This window comes from Poecilia formosa, unplaced genomic scaffold (assembly GCF_000485575.1).
Source record: "Poecilia formosa unplaced genomic scaffold, Poecilia_formosa-5.1.2 Scaffold30, whole genome shotgun sequence".
NCBI lineage: Eukaryota > Metazoa > Chordata > Actinopteri > Cyprinodontiformes > Poeciliidae > Poecilia > Poecilia formosa.
This window is the reverse complement of record NW_006799969.1, coordinates 3,106,753-3,126,999: the sequence shown is the minus strand read 5'-3', so window position 1 is coordinate 3,126,999 and position 20,247 is coordinate 3,106,753. Positions and strand designations below refer to the sequence as shown.

The following is a 20,247-nucleotide window of genomic DNA, read 5'->3' as shown; positions in this document are numbered from 1 at the left end:
CCAAATTTTAGGATTAAACTATTATTTTAACTAAGCAAGCATTTTCTACTAAAGCCTGAACAGCCTCAACTACTGATATATTGTCAATTTGAGATGAAAATTTACCCGACACTGCAAGGCAACCAGTCAGACAAAATATTGTTTGGAAGAACACTGCAAAAAAAAAAAAAAGGCAGCATTATTAACATTTATTAACATACATACTTATATAGTAAATATAATAAAGACAGGCTTTGAAATATACACATTTACATTAAATATTTAACAAAAACAGAGACCTGGGAACCAGCTTGACTTTAGCTCTAGCAACGCCCCTGCTAAATACCAGGCTAACCTGTGAATACTTATCTGAAAAAAATATATATATATTTACAAAGACTAACAAGTCTGTCACTTGATACAGTAACTGTGATCTCTGCTGCACAGACGCGACGCTGCAATTGGTCTCTTATTTATTCATCAACTGTGGAAACTGACCGACTGCCTGCCTGCCTGCCTGCCTGCAGCAGTGATCTGTCTGCTCTCACCTCCAGTTTTCTCAGGTGAAAACCCACCCACCACACAACGCTCAACCCCGGGCAGAGGTGGGAAAAAAAAGAGGCAAAACTAACTAAATTAGAGTGCAGCTGCTGCTACAAACACACAGGAACATTGCCAGAGAACGATGCAGGTGGAGGAAAAAAAAAAGTTTTATTTATTAAATAAATAGTCAAAGAAACAGGAAAAAAGACAGAGACGTTTGCGTCAGAACTTTTCCCTGATCTTGAACCACATTTGACCCGAGCTCCGTGGATTTGGAGGTGTTTGGTTCAGCCGCAGGGCGCGCACCGGAGGAGGAGTTCACGGTGCGTCTGCGGTGTGCGGCGGTTAAACGGCGCGCTCAGACGCACAGACGGAGCCTAACCAACAGCAACACCTGGAGACTCCACTTCCACACAGCCAGTGCGCAGCCTGTGCTCGTTGCAGCCGCGGCGGGGATGGGACATGACCTGTCCGAGTAAGGTACACATTCATATGTGAAGATTCCCTTCCCCCCCCTTTTGTTTTATTTTTTAATGTTTTCTCGCGTGCATTTTACACCAGTTTAGGTCCAATTGAGACGTGTAGATCAACACTTTTCCTCTGGGAACAGTAGCTGATTTATCTTTTCGGTTTGACTTTTTCAGTGTGCAGCAAAAGCTTCAGTATATTTATTTTTTTTACAGTTAAGTCTACTGCTATTTGCTTTAAATTATTTGTTAGATGCGTAAAATATTAATCTTAAGTATGCGACTTTATTTAGAATACGAGCTGTCAGTGTTTCTGTTTAATAAAATTCAGCTCCATACGCTAACAGTGAAACTTAACGTGATTAGACATGAGAAGGTTGTTTCCCTGATGAAAAAGAAACATGTTTAAGTGTTCAGGTTTGAACTTTTTATCTATTCTTATGAATCAAACATCTTTACTTTATTGTTATTCCAAATAACTTTGAATACATTTTATGCCAAGATTCCTAAGCGGTTCCTTTAACTGGAAGTTAATCTTTTTTGGGGGTGAATTATCATTTTAGTAACTAATGTTGCACCTAACAACTTATAACTGGCCGATGCAGATTCCTGCTTTCTATTGATTTCTATTTTTAACTCATTCAGGTTTTTCTTTTTTGAGCACTGTAAGGCATCCAAACAGAGCCCACCCAAGGCTGTATGAGGCCCTAAGCAGAATTTTATCAGGGGCCCCCCTCTAGTCAAGCCCACCCTCCATCACAGCACTTTTTATCCTCGCTTTGCATTGCTCATGCTTTTACAAAAAACCTCAGGAGGCAGAAATTATTGAATTAGCAATAAATTATTAATCTGTTAATATTGTTCAAGCTATGAGGTATTTACTTAGCATGTTTGCTTAATACGTGTAGCACTTCTACATTGAATTTTTCTTATTCAGTTCACTTACACTTTCTGCTGATCCTACATAAAATACAAAGAAAAAAAAAGTTCTGCAGATGCCTGGATGGAATTAGTTTTATTTCAAGAGCAAAGGAAGGAAATACAGGATCATTCCGAGTTATGCATAAAAGCACATGTTCCCTTCCTTTATCTTTTATTATTATTATTATTATTATTATTATTATTATTATTATTATTAAACTTAAGAGTGGTGCATCAAAGTATATGTTATTTGTTGTTGCACCTATTGACTGGTATTGTGGGAGTTCTGACTCTTGATTATAATGCTTCAGGAGTTCTAATAGAAAATTGCAGACAAAAACTCATTAAAAACGTGAAAAACAGCAAAGAAAAGAAAACAACTAAATTTTAGATCTTGGCATTGTTTTTTTGATGCCAGAGTTTAAGGTGCTGCAGAGCTATTCTTCATTTGTATCTGACCCGATGCTGTAAAATCAGCTGTCACACGGTGATTTTACATATATGTAAATAAATAAATAATGTGGGGGGCAACGACAACCACAGCAGGGATCTAATGCCTTACAAAGCATGAAGTCGTTTAAAAGCTACAGAAAATTTTTAGTAACTGAAATTAGCTGCCAGTAGGAAGGTAAAAGTTGCATAGAAACCAACTAGTCTCTCAGATATATTGGTGTCCTAACATTCTACTTTAAAAGCATTGCGCTTCATGATTTTTTGGATTCTGAAGTCATTCTTTGGCAGAGCTAAGCCCATAAACATGTCCAGTTTTCTGTACTTATGAAACACTTTGTAATCTGAGAAAAATGTGACTGACTCCATATGAATCTCAATAGAATTTTCCTTAATTTAGTGGCAAAAAGAGAGCAGCTGCTGCATGATCTGTGTCAGCGTGGAGGCTGTGCTGCTGCACATCAGTAGGCCTGTGATGATCAATAGGGACTGCGTGATGTTTTTGCATCGATTATGGAAACGTGAGCCGATGAATGGAACTGGATTCCCCTCCAGGGGTTTTATTCTGTTCCTGTTCAGGAGAGAAAACTGAACAGTAGCAGAGCGATGCCACACACTGTTTTTTTTTTTTTTCATGAATCTCCTAGAGAGTGGCTCTTCCTTGCTCTCTTGTACCTTTGCCGTAGAGGCCGGGCAGCGCCGTCTGAACACCTCGTGAGTTTCTGAGAAGAGGGCAGTCTGCTGTTTTCCTTTGGCCGGACTCAGTCGAGTGTCAGGATGCCATGGTAAGCTCTGTTCCTATAATGTGGGGATACAGTAACACGGAGACCCTCGCTGACTGTGAAATGCTATCTGCATTCTCTGCATTCTTACTGAGCTTGATCAACACAGAAACACAGGCGCTTCTAAAGCTGGGGTTAGAGTAGACAGAGCTGGATTTTCCGCTCCTTTGGAGGCCGATCGAGCTTCCAAGAGTATGACTTATGGCCTGAGATCATATCTCACAGGTGGGGAAAGCTTTACAATGGTTCCCTCACATGCAACACCCAAAAATACAGCTAAAGCACATGGTTCAGTAAAACATTTACTGGGATTTGTTCTTGAGCTTTGTAGCAGGTAAAGTCAACCGATCTTCTCTCTGGACCTTTCAGAAACCTCAGCTGGTGTCAGACTTGATTTTATTTAGAGATGCACCAAGTGAGCGGATGCTCAATTTTCCTTTTTATTCACTAAAGAAAAAAAAAATCAGAGAAAGAGGTCAATAAATGCATCAATCAACAACATGCACTTTGATGCAATTTTTGCTAAGTTGAATAAAAATCTAATAAATAATGTGGAAATAGGCTTTGATGCGTAAGTGGGAATATTTTTCCAATGTCTTGTTTTTCTGTTGGATACTCCCTCTATCAAACAACCAGCAGGACATGTTTTCTTCTATGTGTCATAGTCATTAGACAAATAAAATTCTAAATTGGTCAGACATTAAAGAAACTTAGCTTCAAAAAGACTAATAAAACCCTGGTTCACTTCTTTTTGTAAAACAATAACATTTAGAGTTGAAGTAAACTTGTTTTTTTGTAATTTATTTTTTACTTCTAAGTTTGGACATACAACGTTATTTACAAGTTCTTAGCTGGCTTCATGATGTCTTTTCATCTGGATTTACAGTACTATAAATGATTACTTAGTCTTATGAAGTGTTTAATCTATTTGCCTTCTTATTTTACTTAGGCCTAAAAACATTTTGTTATTTTTAAAAGTGATTTGTTAAGTTGGCACAAAGGCTAAATCTGAATCAGCAAGACCAGAAATTAGTATCTGCTTGGGAAAAGCCTGATTGGTGCATTTCTCCATTTTTGTTGAAGCATATTTAGAGGTGAAACAGACACTTGAGCAAACATGGCTTCCGGTTTTAGACTTGAATATTTGACAGATCTCGCTCTGCTCATGACGCAGTCCCTTCTGCAGCAGCAGTACATTGTATCTTTTATTTTTATCTAATAGTTTCCTTCCAAGCACTCAGATTCTTTTGTAATCTTTAAAAGCTGATCTATGGGCAGTTTTGTTGTTTAACTATTTGAATGTTGTATCAAACCTGCATCACATTTTCTCCCTTTTTTGCTTTTCATTCTTGGAAAGAGTAAAAAAAACAACAACAAAAAAACAGTTGATTTAAATCGGAATCAGCACCAGGAATGTGAATTTGAATTAGTCCTCGAACTCTGTGCAAGACTGTTTCTGCGAGTTATTGAATCTACAAAAATCTGTAAAATCTTCAAGTATCTGGACGCATAAAAAGACACTATGGTGAAATAAGAAAAAGATGAGAAAGTATTTCCACTGTCTGTTTTAAAATCACCTGCATCTGTGTTTGACTCATAGTTCACAGCCTTGAGGATCAGACTTTTTCTATGTTTCAGATTAAAACGGAACCCTTTTTGCTGCATCTCCGTTGCCCACGCAATTCGGTGTTTTGTCTACATGCGTGTGAGCCGTGTTGTTGTATGGGTGAGCGAGCGATCGTTCGGATCCCTCCTCCCCGGAGCTTCGCCGGCCCCTCTGTCGCTTTAAGTCCTGCCCCTCGGAGCCAGCCAACAGCAGCTGTTCCATATTCATCAAGCCCTTGAGTCTTAAAGAGCCCTATCCCGAGCATGGAAAGAGTCATTCCTCTCGCTCGCACTCTCATGCTCTCTCCATCTTAGCGTTCATCCCGCTGCTGCCTGCGCTCCTCTGTCTCTCACCTCCCCTTTTTACCTCTCCGTCTATCTGTTCCTCCCTCCTCTCCCCCCTCCTTTCAGCCTCTCCCTCTCTTTCTCTCTCACTCGCTCTCAAATTCTCTTACATACACTCAGACACACACTCTTTCTCTCTCTCGCACACTTATATATACATAAACACACACAGGCCACACACATGCTCACGCACACACACTCTCGGTTCATCAGAGCCCGACATACCTGTGCAGGCTGTTGGGGGGGGGAGCGCGGTGCCGGAGGGGCTTTTTGCGGCGTCGTTGTCTCTGAGGGTGCTGTGCTATCATTTGGGGAAGAAGCGGGTCTCAGTTGTTTTCTCTTTCCTCTTCCTCTCATTCCTGGAATGCTAAAACTGGACTGATGGACATTTCCGAACTTTGTCTTCCAGACCCTCTCAGCTATCATAACCAGTAGGTGCAGCTTGTTTCTCTTTTCCACCTTTCACTTTTCTGTTTAACCCAGCTGTTGCATTGAACTTTTATTTCCTTTTTCCATTTGTCTTACTTAAGTTCACTGTTGTTCATCTTATATTTTTGACATCTCTCGAACAAAAAACAAAAAAAAAACAAAAAACCTTTTTGTAATTAAAATTGCAGCTTTTTCTTTTTCGTCATACCAACTTCTGTAAATATTCACTTTTTTGTGCATTGATTCAGGTTAGGCTTGACAGCAACTTAAGCTTAAGCAGGTGCACGTGTCTATAATATTTTGTAAGCATCTGTCTTTGAATGTAAAAGTCTCATTTGGAGCGTGCCTGATTGATTTACTTTGCACCACTGAATCGTACGGGTCCCCTGTCCAGTTTGGTTAAAAGCTTGTTCGCTGATGGCTTTGTTGCCCGAGCCGTCCGCCCAGGCGGAATGAGAGCGATATTGTGAGGAGATGAGATTAGTGTGAATGCTTGGAATTGGAAAGGATGAACTACATGGCAAAATGTACATTTTGCGAGTTGGGAAAAGAGGAACGGAAAGCCTGAGTAACCTCAGAGAGCCGATAGGTCTGTTCCAGGCAGTGGCACGCTGTGCAGGCGAGCTGCACCTCCTCACAGCTCCTGGCTGCTGCTGGGACACGCTGGTTTTCTAACTTCATCAGTCCACCAGTCTTAAGTCTTAAGACTTAAGACTAAATAAACTGCTTTTGGTTGTGAAAAATATGAATCTATTTCAAGAGAAAGTTACCAAAATGATTTAACTGAGCTAGAGAAAATAAGGTTTTTGCAACCTTTTTGTTTTTATTACACTTGAAGCTAAACTACGTGTTTGTGCAACATATGAGATTCACCAGAAATGTTTAGAGATTTTACTTTTCTTAGTGTGTTAATTTTCTCCTTTCTGTTAATTATTGGGAGGCCTTTTATTATAACTTTTTAATTACATAGTAATTTTTAAAACCGGTATTTAATTAAAATGTATAATTTTGTTGCATATCAGTGAAGCAGTTTTTGTGCTTATTTTACCTTCTATGCCTGTGCAAATGCATCAAATTTCTCCTGAAATCTGCTTTTTTTTTTATGACATCACCTAAACATGAATCACAAAATTTCTTTAACGTTTTATAAGTTTAAATGCTTTTTGCTTTCTAATGTTTGTTACAGAACTTTTTACCTTTTAACATAAAATGACAACTAAATCAGCATTTTTTTTCCCCAAGGTTTATTTTTTAATTTAAATATTTTTCCCCACAAATGTGGTTTCCAACTAATATTTAATGAGTATTTATTGTTGTTAAGGAAAAAATAAAGCAGTAAAACTAATTTTGTTTGGAGATGTGTTTTTTTTTCTCACAACCAGTATTTAATTCTGAATTTAAATAAATTATTTTAGTTAAGCGTTGGCTAATTAACTTATCCAATTATGAATGACGTTAAATTAAAAAGAAAAAAAAAATCTGCGTAGAATCTATAAGACAGATTTTACCTGTAAAATGGAGCAAATTTCTTTTAGGTTTATAAATGTGCCACAAATAAAGGGGAAATTGTAGAAAATTTTAAATATTAGAAATAGTTTTTATGATGATTCCTTTGGCATTGAAGAAGGCTTAATTTAATAAAGCATGCAAATTTTAAATTTATAATTTGCATATAACGTCTGGTAATCCATAAGCACCCTAAGAATGAATGTTTTTGAAGCCAAGTTGGAATATAAGACTTACTGTTCACACCGCTTCATGAGAAAAGACGCCTCTCGTTTCATATGGAAATTCTTACCTCTGACCTGACAACTTGTCCACTGTGGAGCAGCTGATCAGGGGAAACCTCTCCAACTCTGGACGCAAATTTTGTTTCAGCGGTGTCTCATTTTCGTTGGTGTTTTCAAACTCTCGCTGAGGGGCTGGATGTAGAAGTGATGCTTGGGGTAAATGATCTCTATTGGAGGTTTTCGCGCCTTGCAGTTTACACATTACTGTGGTGGAATCTCTATAAAACACTTTAGACTGTCTCGAGGGCGTCGCCACTTTCTGGGCATCAGACTGAAGTAAAGTTGTTTTTTTTTTAACACACTGATATGCAATTGTAGAAAGCCTGTAATAGAAATTCCACAAAACATTCATATATTACAAGTTTATACTTACAATTGAGTGTGTTTTCCGTGGTAATTTAAGATTCTTTTTAGTGCTATTGTTTCTGTTAAGTTAAAAGTAAATATCTCCTTTTTTTTTTCTTTGAGCATGCGAGTGTGACGGGCTCGTTGCAGCAGTTGTTCACACTGGTCAGAAATCCGTCATGGCTGCAAGTGTGAATTCTTTGCTGCTTGCTCCAAAGAAAACAAAGAACAAAAAACCAAAAACAAAAACAAAAACAAGAATTGAGCAGCAGTGAATTGGGATTTTACTTCTTTCATTCCTAAACATCTTTCAACACCCACGCTTTCCTTTATCCCTGGCACAGCCACTGCAATAAACTAACAAGGCTATCCAATTTCCCGTCTTGAAATAAGAGCTTTTTAATGTATTTTTAGAGAGGCAGAAAGAAGTTAGCGCACAGTGATGAATTAGATTTCAATTTATTTGACTTCATTCCCAGCTTGCTGCATTAGAGCCTGCAAACAGCCATCTCTGGCGGTCCGTCCGCTTGATTCTTATTAGGTTTCAGAAAACAAGGCGCGGGAATTGCATTAGTGTATCTTAAGTTAAAAGCTCCTTGCTCTTTGACCAAGTGTTTCATTGTTATTGGGTTAATCAGATTTTTGCTGTCTTCATGGAGATGCTATCGCAGGTTAGAGGCAGTGGTGAGTAACCAAAGCAGCCGCGCTCAGACACTATCCAGATGGGATCAGCTTACGGTAATTTGGTTTCAGAATACATTACCAGAAAAGCCTCCTGGACGAGGATGGCCACCCCACTGCAGGCCAGGAGCCGCTGGCCCCTGTGGCCAGGCCGTGGACTTCCTCTGGTCCACCTGTCGCTTTAATCTCCCGCAGCTTTTAGGAGGATTTCAGATGTTTCTTTTGTGCTTAAATTTGAGATTGTTGTCCAATTCTAAATACTTCTTCCTTGTATCAACAGGGCTTTGTTGTCCAAATCATTAGAGAGATTCCTGAGTCCAATGGCCACGCTGGAGACCTCTCATTTCTGGTATCTAGTATCATTACTCTTACTGTAAAATAGGCATGGGAGATCCTCAACCTATGATAACATAGTGTCAAATTATCACAGATTCACAAAAACTGTAGCCACAATTAAGGGGGTCTAATTGTTTTCATCTAAAACAGAAAGGCAACAAATATTCCCACTGCTTCTAAAAGATCTAACATATTGACCAATATAATTCAAATAATGGGAAGTATAACTTTTAATTGTAAATTTGGTTTTCGTACCTAGACTTTTGAAGAAAAGCATTGAACACTTTTTAAGTAAACATGCTTTTTAAAGAGCAACACAATAATAACAAGTTCATATTGGTTTAATTAGTCCATCGGTGACAGAGCCAGCAGTGACATGACTTGACATGCCACTCGTAGTGAACATGCTATAGTTTTTAATAACATTACCTACATAAGTGAAGAGATGAGGCATATTTATTCCCACACCAGCAATAAAATTATTTTCAGACAGCTGAATATATCTTTGCTGTTTGCAGCTAAGTGGCAGTGTGCAGCAATAGGTGGGTGAGGAAGAGTGTGGCTTTTTCTGTTCTTCATAATTAGTCAGGCTATCAGCATGCAGTGAGCTGCTTAACTGATATGGCACTCGTAGTTTGCTTAATGTAAAAAGCATGGAAAGTATTTTGACAACTTACAAAAAACAAACTTTTTAAGTTGTGAATGACTTCCTTTCACAACTTAAAGAAACAGCATACACTGCTATTCATTAACTACACATTTTTGAGGTATGTTCTTCACTGCAAGCCCATCTGCTTTTTAAGATATACTTACATTTTAGATTCTACAGGGATCTGAAAAATAGCTCACTTTGTTTTGTTTGCCAAATAACTATATAAAAGCATAAAACCACTCTTAACTTAGACAGTTTATGTCATTGATTAAAAAAGAAAAACCTTCCAGAACACCTAAAGGTGATTTTAGCTATTTATGGACTGACATGAGGTTGACAGGAAAACGCTGAGTAGAATTACAACAGTGTTTACACAGAAAATAAACATGTATGCCATAAACAGCCACTAAATTTCTAAATTTAGTAGTACTTTCAAATGCAGAATATGATGCATTTTAACTGTTTATAGTTCTGTTCCTCATAAGAAACGAGTAACTAGTTACTTGCTAACTAGTTGGGCTATCTGCTGAGGTAGTCTGCATCTTGATACGTAACTCGCTTGTGGTTTTCAAAACAATGTTACCCTTTTAAGAGTGAGTTCACCAGAAATATCTCCAAACTGATGAAATTGTCCATCTTTTACTCAGTGGAAATATTAGTAGCCCTCTTTCGACCAGCTGACCAAAAGTGTGCAGCAACAAGTGGGGGAGGGGACACACTGTGTTTCTCCATGCTCTGAACAGCACTGAAGTCAGGAACCGAAGGTTACATAGATGTATGACCTATTTTTGCTTTAAAAATGACTCCAAACTCGGGATAAAACAAAAATAGTTAATGTGTCTTGGCAGTTTGTTGTTGGCAACTTTTCTGTAGCCTCAGAAGCCTTAAAGTTCATGCTAACATGATGGTAGAAGGCTTTCTTTTCCCCCTTGTCATGTCAAGTGGTTGCTTTAACAAATGCAGCATAAATTCAGCCAGTTTTTTTTTTTTTTTTTTCTTAAACTGGCTTTCATTTTACAATTATCTCAGTGTTGTCATAACATGCCGCCTCCTCAGATCTTAAATTTGGCCTTTCCACCTCTTGGCGATTACCTGCCTTCCTTCTTTGGTTATTTCACAACACCCACCTGCATGGAAACAAACAGCCTCTGCTGAACGCGCCCCCTCCGGATTTCTCGCCCATGGTAACCTTGGACACCTCCACCGCAGTGTGAGAATCTGTTTAAAAATAACCAGGTCCATTAGTCTAGAAAGGATAATGCTAGCCTATGTGGGCTCTCATGCCCTTGTGGCAGCAAAGTGCTATCACTGACACGTTGCGTCAGCACTTCTTCCTGTTGCTCTGACGCTCAAGGGCTCCTCTTTAGTCACTCACACATGCATATGTGCAGGTATTCAAATGCACAAACAGCAGAACCGAAGCTGAAGAGAAAAAAACAAAAAACAAAAGTGACAAATGAAGTGTTTTGGTGTTGCATAAGTAAAGTTTGCGTTACTTGTAAAGACTCAAATCTTTTATAGAGTGTTTGTCTCTGCAGTTCCTGTAGGAAATGTGATGTAATGTGGAGTAACTACATGGGTGTTTATCAGCGGAGGCCATTGGTATTGAGCAGCCAGTTGTTTGAAGGTTATGTTTCAAAGCAGTAATTGAAATGCAAAATAACATTAGGATCGATGGTTAGCTTTGTTTATTTATGAAATCAATATTGAAACCGTCCGTCACAGCAGCAGCTCTGATTCTCACTGACAGCTTCACCAGGTCCCCTCTGCAATAAACTCTGCAGCTACCGCGGCGTTTGTTGCCATTATTTCAATGTCTGTGCTAGAAGGTTTTAAGGTAGTTACAACTCAAATGGGTTCTTATCAAAATTAAAAACTAATTGAAAACTAGGCAGATTACAAATTTCTAAAAATTTTCCATCTAAGTTACTGTTTCAAAGTCAATTTTAAAACGATGAAAGAAAAAAGGCAGGAGTCAGGATTCATAAAGTCTTGTGTGAAAAAACACAGCCCCTCCTCCATCTGTTGCTGCACACTGTCGGTCAGCTTGCTGACAGAAAGCTACTGCACTTTTTCCTGACTTTTTCTTGTAAACACCTACAGTCATGTTGTTGAAACTTAAGGATTGCCACTGATGATTCTCATTAAGTCAATGTCATTTTAAAACTAAACTTGGCAAGGCATGAACTGACTCTGTGTGCATTGTGAAAGTGGCATTTTTAACCACTTTTACAGTGTGTGAATTGGCCTACATCTTCAACATACTTTGGATTTAAAATGAAAGTGATCAGTGGCGCTTTACAACAGATAACGCCACACTTATACTTTTAGCAGTGTGCAGCAGCAGCAGTAAATTACTCAAAGCTCGATGCAGACGGCAAAAACTACATTGATTCGAAAAGGACTTGAAAGCTAAGGAAGGCTAAAAAAGAAAAATATTTATAGTTTTAAAACTCATTTTTCAAACCTTGGTATAATAATGTTCTTGCAGGCAGTTCACGAACCCTGTGTAGCAACAAGTGGGGGAGGGTCAGCAACTGCTACTTTAAGAGAGAGAATTCTGGCATTGTATTGAAAAGACTTTAAACCTTTAAACTGACCTGAGAAAGTAACTTTAAAACTTACCTTGATACCAGTAACGAGCTGGTTGGTTTGCTAGTGTTTTCACATCCACTTTGCGGGTTTACTGTTGCTGATAGAGGCTCATGATTATTTTAAAACAAAGCTCCCATTCTGCCAGCTGCTGCTCTGCCATGCTGAAGTTTAAATTTGATTATTATGGCTGAATTGTGATTTTTAATATAATTACACTGATTTAATTTTATTATATCATAATTTGTAATAAAAAAAAATCTTATGGCTTTATTGGGACTTTCTTGACATTTTGTGAACCTTTCTGAACATGTGTGTTGTTGCTTTGTGTAATATCAAGTATATTATGATCCTAAGATGATGTGTGTGTGTGTGTGTGTGTGTGTGTGTGTGTGTGGGCGTGTGCGTGAGTGGGTGTGTGTGTCCTCTCTTCATTAAAATGCAGTCTTATTATTATACAGCAATTAACCAGTCATATGTAAAAATACTCTAATTTTGATAGGCGATACTCAACTAAAATCCTGAAAAATCAGACTTTTTTTAAAAATCCTGTTTATTAAGTCCACCAAATGTAAAACTCTGTTCAGATTCACCTTTTTGAGGTTATTGAAAACAATACCAAATTTGAGTTCATATGATTTGAATCATTACTTATTATAATTTGAATTCCTTAATTTTGTGTTACATTCAAAAATACGGCATCTTTCCGAAGCATGCTGTAGATTTTCTTTTATTCGCTTTAGTCATTAAATGAATTGGAGCCTTTCAAAATTGTATTTTTCCTCTCAGACTTCAAAGACAGCAAGAAATGGGCAGCAGGTGCGTAAAGCGCGGTAGGTTTTGATACCTCGCCTACAGCACCAAGTAGGCTCAAACGGTGACACTGAGTGACTGACTGCTGAACCTGCGACATGCGTTTAGATTTCACCTCCCCCTCCTAAAGGCGACGCATTAATTCAGGAAATCTCCCCAAAGTTTAATTATTCCTGAATGGTGTTGTGGTGGACACAAGCGTATAAATCAGTTAGGCCCACCCGCTTTCGCTTTTTTTTTTTTTTTTTATTGCCAGCACTATTTATAGAGAATGTGTGGCAGCTGGTAGAGATGAGCCTGTAAAAAAAGCTGGAGGCTATTGCTGTGACTGTGTCGGCCGCTGTACCGTGTGACAGTCATAACAATGAAGTTTCTTTAGTAACATCAGCGCTCCGCGGCGCCGTTTGAAATGTGCGCCTCGGAATGCGTCCTGAACGGCAGAAATGAAGTTGCGTTTTCAACTGGATTAACATGTTATATCATTATTTTAACGGTTCCCGTGAGCCGCGATTACGCAGTGTCTGTGAGCCTTTGCAAACATTGACACATCTGATTGTGTTTAAATCTTCACCTGATAAGCCTGCAGCTTTTTGGCCCACTAATATTGGACAATTTATTTGTGTGTGTGTGTGTGCGTGTGTGTGCTTGAACTAGTTTGTCTTTTTATGTTTATATCTTCTTCTGCAGAGAGTAATTTATTTGGGGCTGTGGAGAGATTGGGTCTTTGTCTTAAGCAGGTAGAGTTTCCCCCCCTAAACAAGGACGGCCTATCAGAGGAAGATTAATGAAGTAATTTCATGCATGGCTCTATGCCTTCGTCCTCCTATATGCACAGTGACTGTGTCTAAACCTGTGATTTACATTCGACTGTGCTAAATAGCCTTAACCCCCTGTAATAATATTTCTCTGTTTGTGACACACACACACACGCACACACAGTTAAAACTATTCAGCACAAGCAAGGGTTTCCAATAACTTTTTGATAGAATCACCTCCTTTCTTAGATTTTTATTTGTTCATATTCATTTTAAGTTCAAGCTTCCATAATGCACATTTTGAAATGTCATATTAAAAAAAAACAATACTACTTTATGAGTGTTTTATTCATATTAGAACCTTACAAATACTGTAAAACTTTCATTCCTGTAGTTTAAGGTCTTTCAAATAGATGTCAGCGAATATGCTGGAATGATGGAGCATGCAGTCCCACAGTTGTTCCTGTACTACATTCATGTCTTGCTAAAATAAAGTTTGACTGTTTTTTTTTTTTTTTAAGTTTTTTTTGCAGACCTGGCTTGTAAAACAAACAAATGGGATTGCAGAAATGTGCAACCTTTGATTTCGTTGCACATATAGCAGCCTGCTAACAAATCCAAAATGGCTCCGGCCAGAATCCCAGAAGGAAGGAAGATTTATACATCTTTAGCAACATGAAAGTTGTTGCAGTTGAAAGACACAACAAATTTAACTATGGTTTCTTGTGAATGCACAGACATACAATATGGAGATCAGCCAAAATATGGTGTTTGTTCAAATAACTAAGCTTTGAACGCTCAGAAAATTTGTACTGGGACTATTATGATGACTTTATCGACTGATTGACTCACACTTTTCTTTTCCATCCCAAAGTTTTCTCCCAGACTCTTGAGCTTTAGCTCTTGGTTGCTAAGATCTTGATCAGGTGTGAATCTTAAAGACAGTCCTGTCCCATCCGTCTGGCCAAAAGTAATACTATGAGAACCTCATGTCTCGCTAGAAATCACCTACAAATGAAAGCAGCAGATTGATTTTCTTCAAATTTTGTAATTTATCACACAATCTGTCTAATCTAAGAATTATTTTAATGCTTTTATGTTAAAATGCATCCCAGCCAATCTGAAGGGAAGCATATTTTCTCATTTCTTTGCCCTTCCCGTAAACTATGAAGTGAGGGTTTGCCAGAAGAATGACTTGACATGTTAGAAGAACGTATTGGGATTTGATGACAGTGCATCAGTAACATATCATAGCATAAGATTGTGTCTGGTGTTTTCATTATTTTCTTTATTTATTCAACAAAAGTAAATATATAGACATGTAAATTAATCCATGTTTGTTTCTATTTGTGTTGACACATCTTTTTTATTATTAATTCTTAATATAAAATATTATTTTCAGAATAAATAACTTCAATAAATTGTAATGTTGGTTTTGGAGGAATGCTTTCAACTGAAATTACAACCAATAACAATTTTATTTGACATCACTGGTGTTAATGAAATCTGTTTGGTTCGGCAAGCTTTGGGAGAAACAATCTTATTCCAGTTGGGCGTAATTACTTTTCATAATTTTTAAAGACACTGCACATTTATGTTGTCAAATTAAACCATGACTGTGCCTCACAATGGATGTGAAGAATGGTAATCTGTTTTAATGAAAAGGCAGAATTAGAAACTTGATCCCAGATGTATGAGGCTGGAATTATCCCAGATCTTTCCTTTAACATACAGTTTGATGAACAGTTCAATCCTGCAGAGAGTTTTTTCCCCACTGGGGTTGCATGGGCAGCGCGTTAATTCCTTTCTTAGACAGTCGCTCCCACATTTCCCCCACTGACAGTAGCTCTATCATTAGCCGGCTACTTCCTTCAACATCCTGAAATCAGCCCCCTTAGACGAACAGGATCTGCCCGGTGCGGCCCAGACAGTTTACGTCAGACAAACAGCAGCGACTGTATCACAAGAGGACCTTTCTTTCCTTTCCAGTAGCTCCTCTGATGGAAGGAGGCGGGAGGGACGGATCAATAGATGTGATCTGCTTCTGGGCCGGCTCGGTCTCGTGGTCCTGCCGGAGCGTGGGGCTCATGTTGTCGCGGTGGACTGAGCTCATGGCTTTTTAAAGACTATAATGACATAACTGTGAAGCGGCTAAATATAATCCTTTGCTGCAGTCCTTAAAAAAAAAAAACAAAAAAAAAAAACATAATTATCCTGTCTGCGGTCCCCTCAAGTGGTAACCCTGCACATCTCCCTAGCTTGCCCACTCTTGATCTGGGACCCTCCTTTCCAGTTGTAACAATAAATACTTCTTTCTCTGACTCTTTTTTTCTCTTTTCTTTAGAGATGTACTGATAAGATTTTTCCTGGCTGATACCAATTTTAGTTTTTTACTTCTCTCATTTATCTTCTGCTGATTTCAATTTTGATGCAGATTTGATTATATTAGGAATGTGGTGAAAATGTGTTGCAGATCCTTTGGTAGAGGTAATGGTTTAAGTTTTTCATATCAAGTCATTTCTATAGCACATTTCAGCAACAAGGTAGTTCAAAATGCCTTGTGTGATAAAAGTATAATACAGCAACCAATTATAAAATAAGCAATAAACATTAAATGTTAGTAGCATGTGTCAATAGCTTTTGTGATTTTTAATTTTTTTTAATTGATTTTAAAATCAATTACAAAAGCAAGGAACAAAAAGCCCAGTAAAGGCTTCCACACAGAAAAATTAAAACAAACAAACAAAAAAAAAAAAAACATTAATAAGAGTAAAGGTGCAATTAGTTTCCTCCTCCAGACCGTGTCACCTCGCAACCACTCTAAGCTCAAAAATGAGCAAACAAATAAATAAAATAAAAAAATAAATAAAAAAGACTAAAGTCTTAGGAATTAAGTAAGAAAGGCTTGAATTTCATCTGATTTGTAGTTCAGATCATGAATCAGTTTTTCCTAAAAAAGGTTGGCAGCTATTTAAGTAATCCACACAGGGTGCATTCAAGTGTCTTTTAGCTTTAAACTCTAGGTGTTTTAAGTTTCAATGTATTTAATGAATAAGCGAAATTTAAATTTAATCAGGGGTAATCATATGTTTCAATCTCCGTCCGACTGATCGGTGCATCTGAACTTTTCATCATGTTTTTTCCTTTCTTACTTTGTCTTCTCGCTCTTCCTGATTCCAATGTTTGTTTTTTGTTTTTTTTATCTTTCCTTTTGTTTGCCTCTATGGATCTGCACATCATAAATCTCTGTCAGCTTCTCCTGAGTGTCTGGCATATCTGTTAATAAAGAGGGCCCTCCTCTCTTTCAGGTCTACCTTTCCTCCCTCCTCCTCCCCTCAGTCATCTCTCTCTGCCAGAGCAGGACTAATGAATGAGAAACTCCAAAATTAGAGGCCTCTCCGTCATAGATTGGATTGGTCCCTCTGGAGTGCCGGGTTTGCCTCCAACCTGACCACAGCCATCAAACCAACCCTCCTCCCCCAATATTTCCATTTTTTATATTCTGTATTTAGCAGAAACATGCATTTGAACACACGTTCGTGCTCACTGTCCCAGGAGTAATTCAGCCTCGTATTCCCCTGATGGTCTTTAACTTGAAATCAGAGATGCAAAATCCAGACAGCATATTTTTGGAGAATTGCGCGTCTTTAAGCATCAATCGGGTCCATAACAAATTGTGTAATTACTCCTGCACATTTTCTCTCTATAGTCCTTACATTTAAAAAAAAAAAAAATCACAGTCCACAGTTCACATCTCAAATAAATTTTTAAGTTTATATCGGCCAGGGAAAGCTTGATCAGTGCATTTATTTTTCCTTTTCTGAGGTTGTGAAGATTTTGGGTCTCGTCCGTCCCAGAAATGACTCCCCGCCTGTGCGTGTTGGAGCGCTAAAAGGTACCGCTGGCCCCCGAAGGAGAGGTCAGCCTGGCAGCTGCTTGTGTGTCTGTCTGTGGTGGGGAGCTCTGTCAGGAGCTAATTGAGTTCGTCCTACCAGCGCTGACTCTGGGGCCAATGGCTTATCAGGCCACATCGCTTGAGGCCCTCAAGACAGATTTGCCCCCAGTCGGGGCATCTGATATCACCATCGCCCTGCTTGCTGATGTCAACCCCCACCGTATAATTCCCCCCCGCACTTACACAGTCTGATCAGGTAGCAGGGATGTGACACACACAAGTGTGAAAAGATGTTTTTGGGACATGTAACAAGAATTTCCTCACTGTTCCGGCTGGATCTCAGACACAGTTTTGGTTGGCCAAACATAAAACGAGGTGAAAGAACTATTTCAGTGTCCTCCTCTCTGCGGGAATACTTTCAAATTGACTGTAACAAATCGTGTTCATGCCGATGTTCTGAATTTCATTCTCAGGTGAGAAAGAAGGCGAGAGCTCCACAGTTCTTCTCCTGGAAGCTGAGGAGCTGCAAGTGTAGTACGAGCTGCCAGATCGTTAGTCCGGCTAATCCCGGCCGCAGTCGCACCGGCGGAATGATATTAGGGATCTGAAATGCTGTTAGGAGGGCCAGGTGGAATCAGATTAAAACCAAACTGCGCAGTGTGCGTTTACGGGGCCCATAACCTTCTACTCAGCATGAATTTTGATCGGTACAAAGGGAACAAAAGGAGGAGGAACAGAGAAAGAAAAAGACAGAGGGGAGATACTATGTCTTAGAAGAGAGCCGTTCCTTTGGGCAGCCGGGCAGCAGAATCTGAAAAGGCTCTTAGCTCGAGGAAGGAAGAAAGAACTATAGATTTTACAGCATCAAGTCTCAGATAGTTCAGCAAACCCTTTCCTGTCTGTTCTGTCTGTGCACCACATGAGCTAATTACTACCTGCCCCCACATAATGAATTATTTATCAGGACTATTGCTGCTGTCAAATAATTTAATGCTCATAATTCATTTTCCGCTTACAATTGTATTTATAGATTTAAATTGGTCCTGTCCTGCTGGAGATTAGGAATATTTATAGAAATATTTTAGACTATTTGATTAATACAGCAGGTTTAAGTGGTTAGTATTCGCTCAGCATCATTAATCAATATAAGCGGGCTTGTTAAAAACATAAGCATATAGTGGTGGTGGTAATGTGTCATACCAGAATGAGTTAAGGGGTTTCCAGTCTGCACATTTATTATAAATGACCACGTTGAGCTGGAGGGGAAACAGTTAAGACACTTATGCAATTATGCTAAGTGTCACCCTGAGGATGGCCTTTGAACCGAGGTTAAGCTCACTCTGAATTTGTGAAATAAAAGCTAAATGGAGCCATCTTGTGCTCCTGCGTTTTAATATATTGCCTCTAATAAGCCGAGTGCAGGTGGCCTGTCGTGCAGGTGCACATATCCATCTGAGACACAGAGCATAAAGCAGATGAACACATAGGTGCGTGTTAATTTATAGGGATGTAATCTGCATTCATTATCAAGAGCAGCAAGGCCCATTCTAGAATGAGATATAAGGGATTAACAATATTTGTGACTGCAGTAATGCTAGAGAGTAAATTATGAATTAGAGCAACCAAAAACTACAGTAGAGAGGCTGGAAAGATTTGACCTGCTGATACTGAATTTAGACAATTTCTGTCCAGGGATTATTATTAACAAACCATTTTAGTCAACTTTTCAGTTAAAAAAAAAAATATAAAAAAACATCAACTACACAACTTTACAATTCTTTATTATTTATTTAGCACACCTGAAAATGTAGAAGTGCATCATAAGATAGGTTTTAGTGGAAGGAGCAGTCAAAATAAGTAACAGTTGTGCCTATTTGAAAGAAAATGAATTAATCTGCTATTATTTGTTAGAATGCCAAACCACTAAATCATTTAATGTAACTATTATTGGCACCTGAAGTCACTCTTCTGTTGTGCCACATCCATAAGCGGTGTCGTCACACAATGTGTCAGAGAGAGAGCACTTGGTATTGCAATGCTCTGCCGTGAAAGCAGGTTTTACTAATGTCTTCAAATCTAAGGCAAAACATTTGGAAATTGCATTTCAAAGTGTCCTCCATGTCAAAAATGAGCAATTAGGTCACTTAACATGATTAGCAGTGCAAACTTTTCATCACGTCTAGAATTAGTAAACCCATTTCTTAATTGTGAGAGTTTCCAAATTCTGACAAAATGTTAGAAATGATAACAGAAGATGGAAACTGAGAAACTGTGTTGTGATAAGTTAAGCTTCCTGTTGAAGCTTAAGTTTCATAAACTGAACAGCTGACATGAAAATTCACTTCCTTCCTTCTGTCTTCATTGTAGGTAACTCACCATACTGAAAATATATTCTTCCTTTGAGTAACTTTAGAAACAAACAATAATGTCAGAACGATCTCTTAGTGCTTGGTATGACCACATGCGCTCACAGATTGGAAAAAAAGGGTCAGATTTTTAGCTTCAATCACTGGTCAGGCGTAAAATCGTCTGATTTTAGTTGCCCGCAGATTTCTTGGTGCATCTCCACTAAATTGAATTTAATTTCTCTAATAGGAAAAAGCATGTCTGTTCATTTTTATACAGTGAAGGCATTTTAATGGAAGAAGAATTTCAAGACTGCTCAGACAGAAGGGCTTATAACCACAAGGTCAACAGATTTAACAGGGGACATTTTTTATTATTTATTTTAGCAGTTAACCTTTTTGTGAATTTCCAGAAGTGGTGGGCACCCAGAGCTCCGATGAATATACATGACAGCAGGGGAGGGGAAACCCAGGAATGAGATTTAATTTGACACACTGACCCCCATCTCCACGGGTCCGGGA

At 38.5% G+C, this 20,247-nt stretch overlaps 1 protein-coding gene across 7 annotated transcripts in view; it reads left to right on the top strand.

Annotated features, from left to right (window-relative positions):
• Positions 1-684: 684 nt before the first annotated feature.
• Positions 685-20,247, top strand: part of esrrb (estrogen-related receptor beta) — a 58,935-nt gene continuing 39,372 nt past the window's right edge. The window contains exons 1-3 of one of the 7 annotated variants that reach the window (XM_016670141.1): positions 685-1,002; positions 3,008-3,145; positions 8,618-8,686. In XM_016670141.1, coding sequence (XP_016525627.1) covers positions 3,138-3,145; positions 8,618-8,686 — 77 coding nt within the window. In that variant the 5' untranslated portion in view covers positions 685-1,002; positions 3,008-3,137. Of the gene's footprint in view, positions 1,003-3,007; positions 3,146-4,966; positions 5,524-6,950; positions 8,341-8,617; positions 8,687-20,247 lie in introns of those variants that run through there. The other 6 variants (XM_016670144.1, XM_016670140.1, XM_007549274.2 and 3 more) reach the window with 6 other exon arrangements.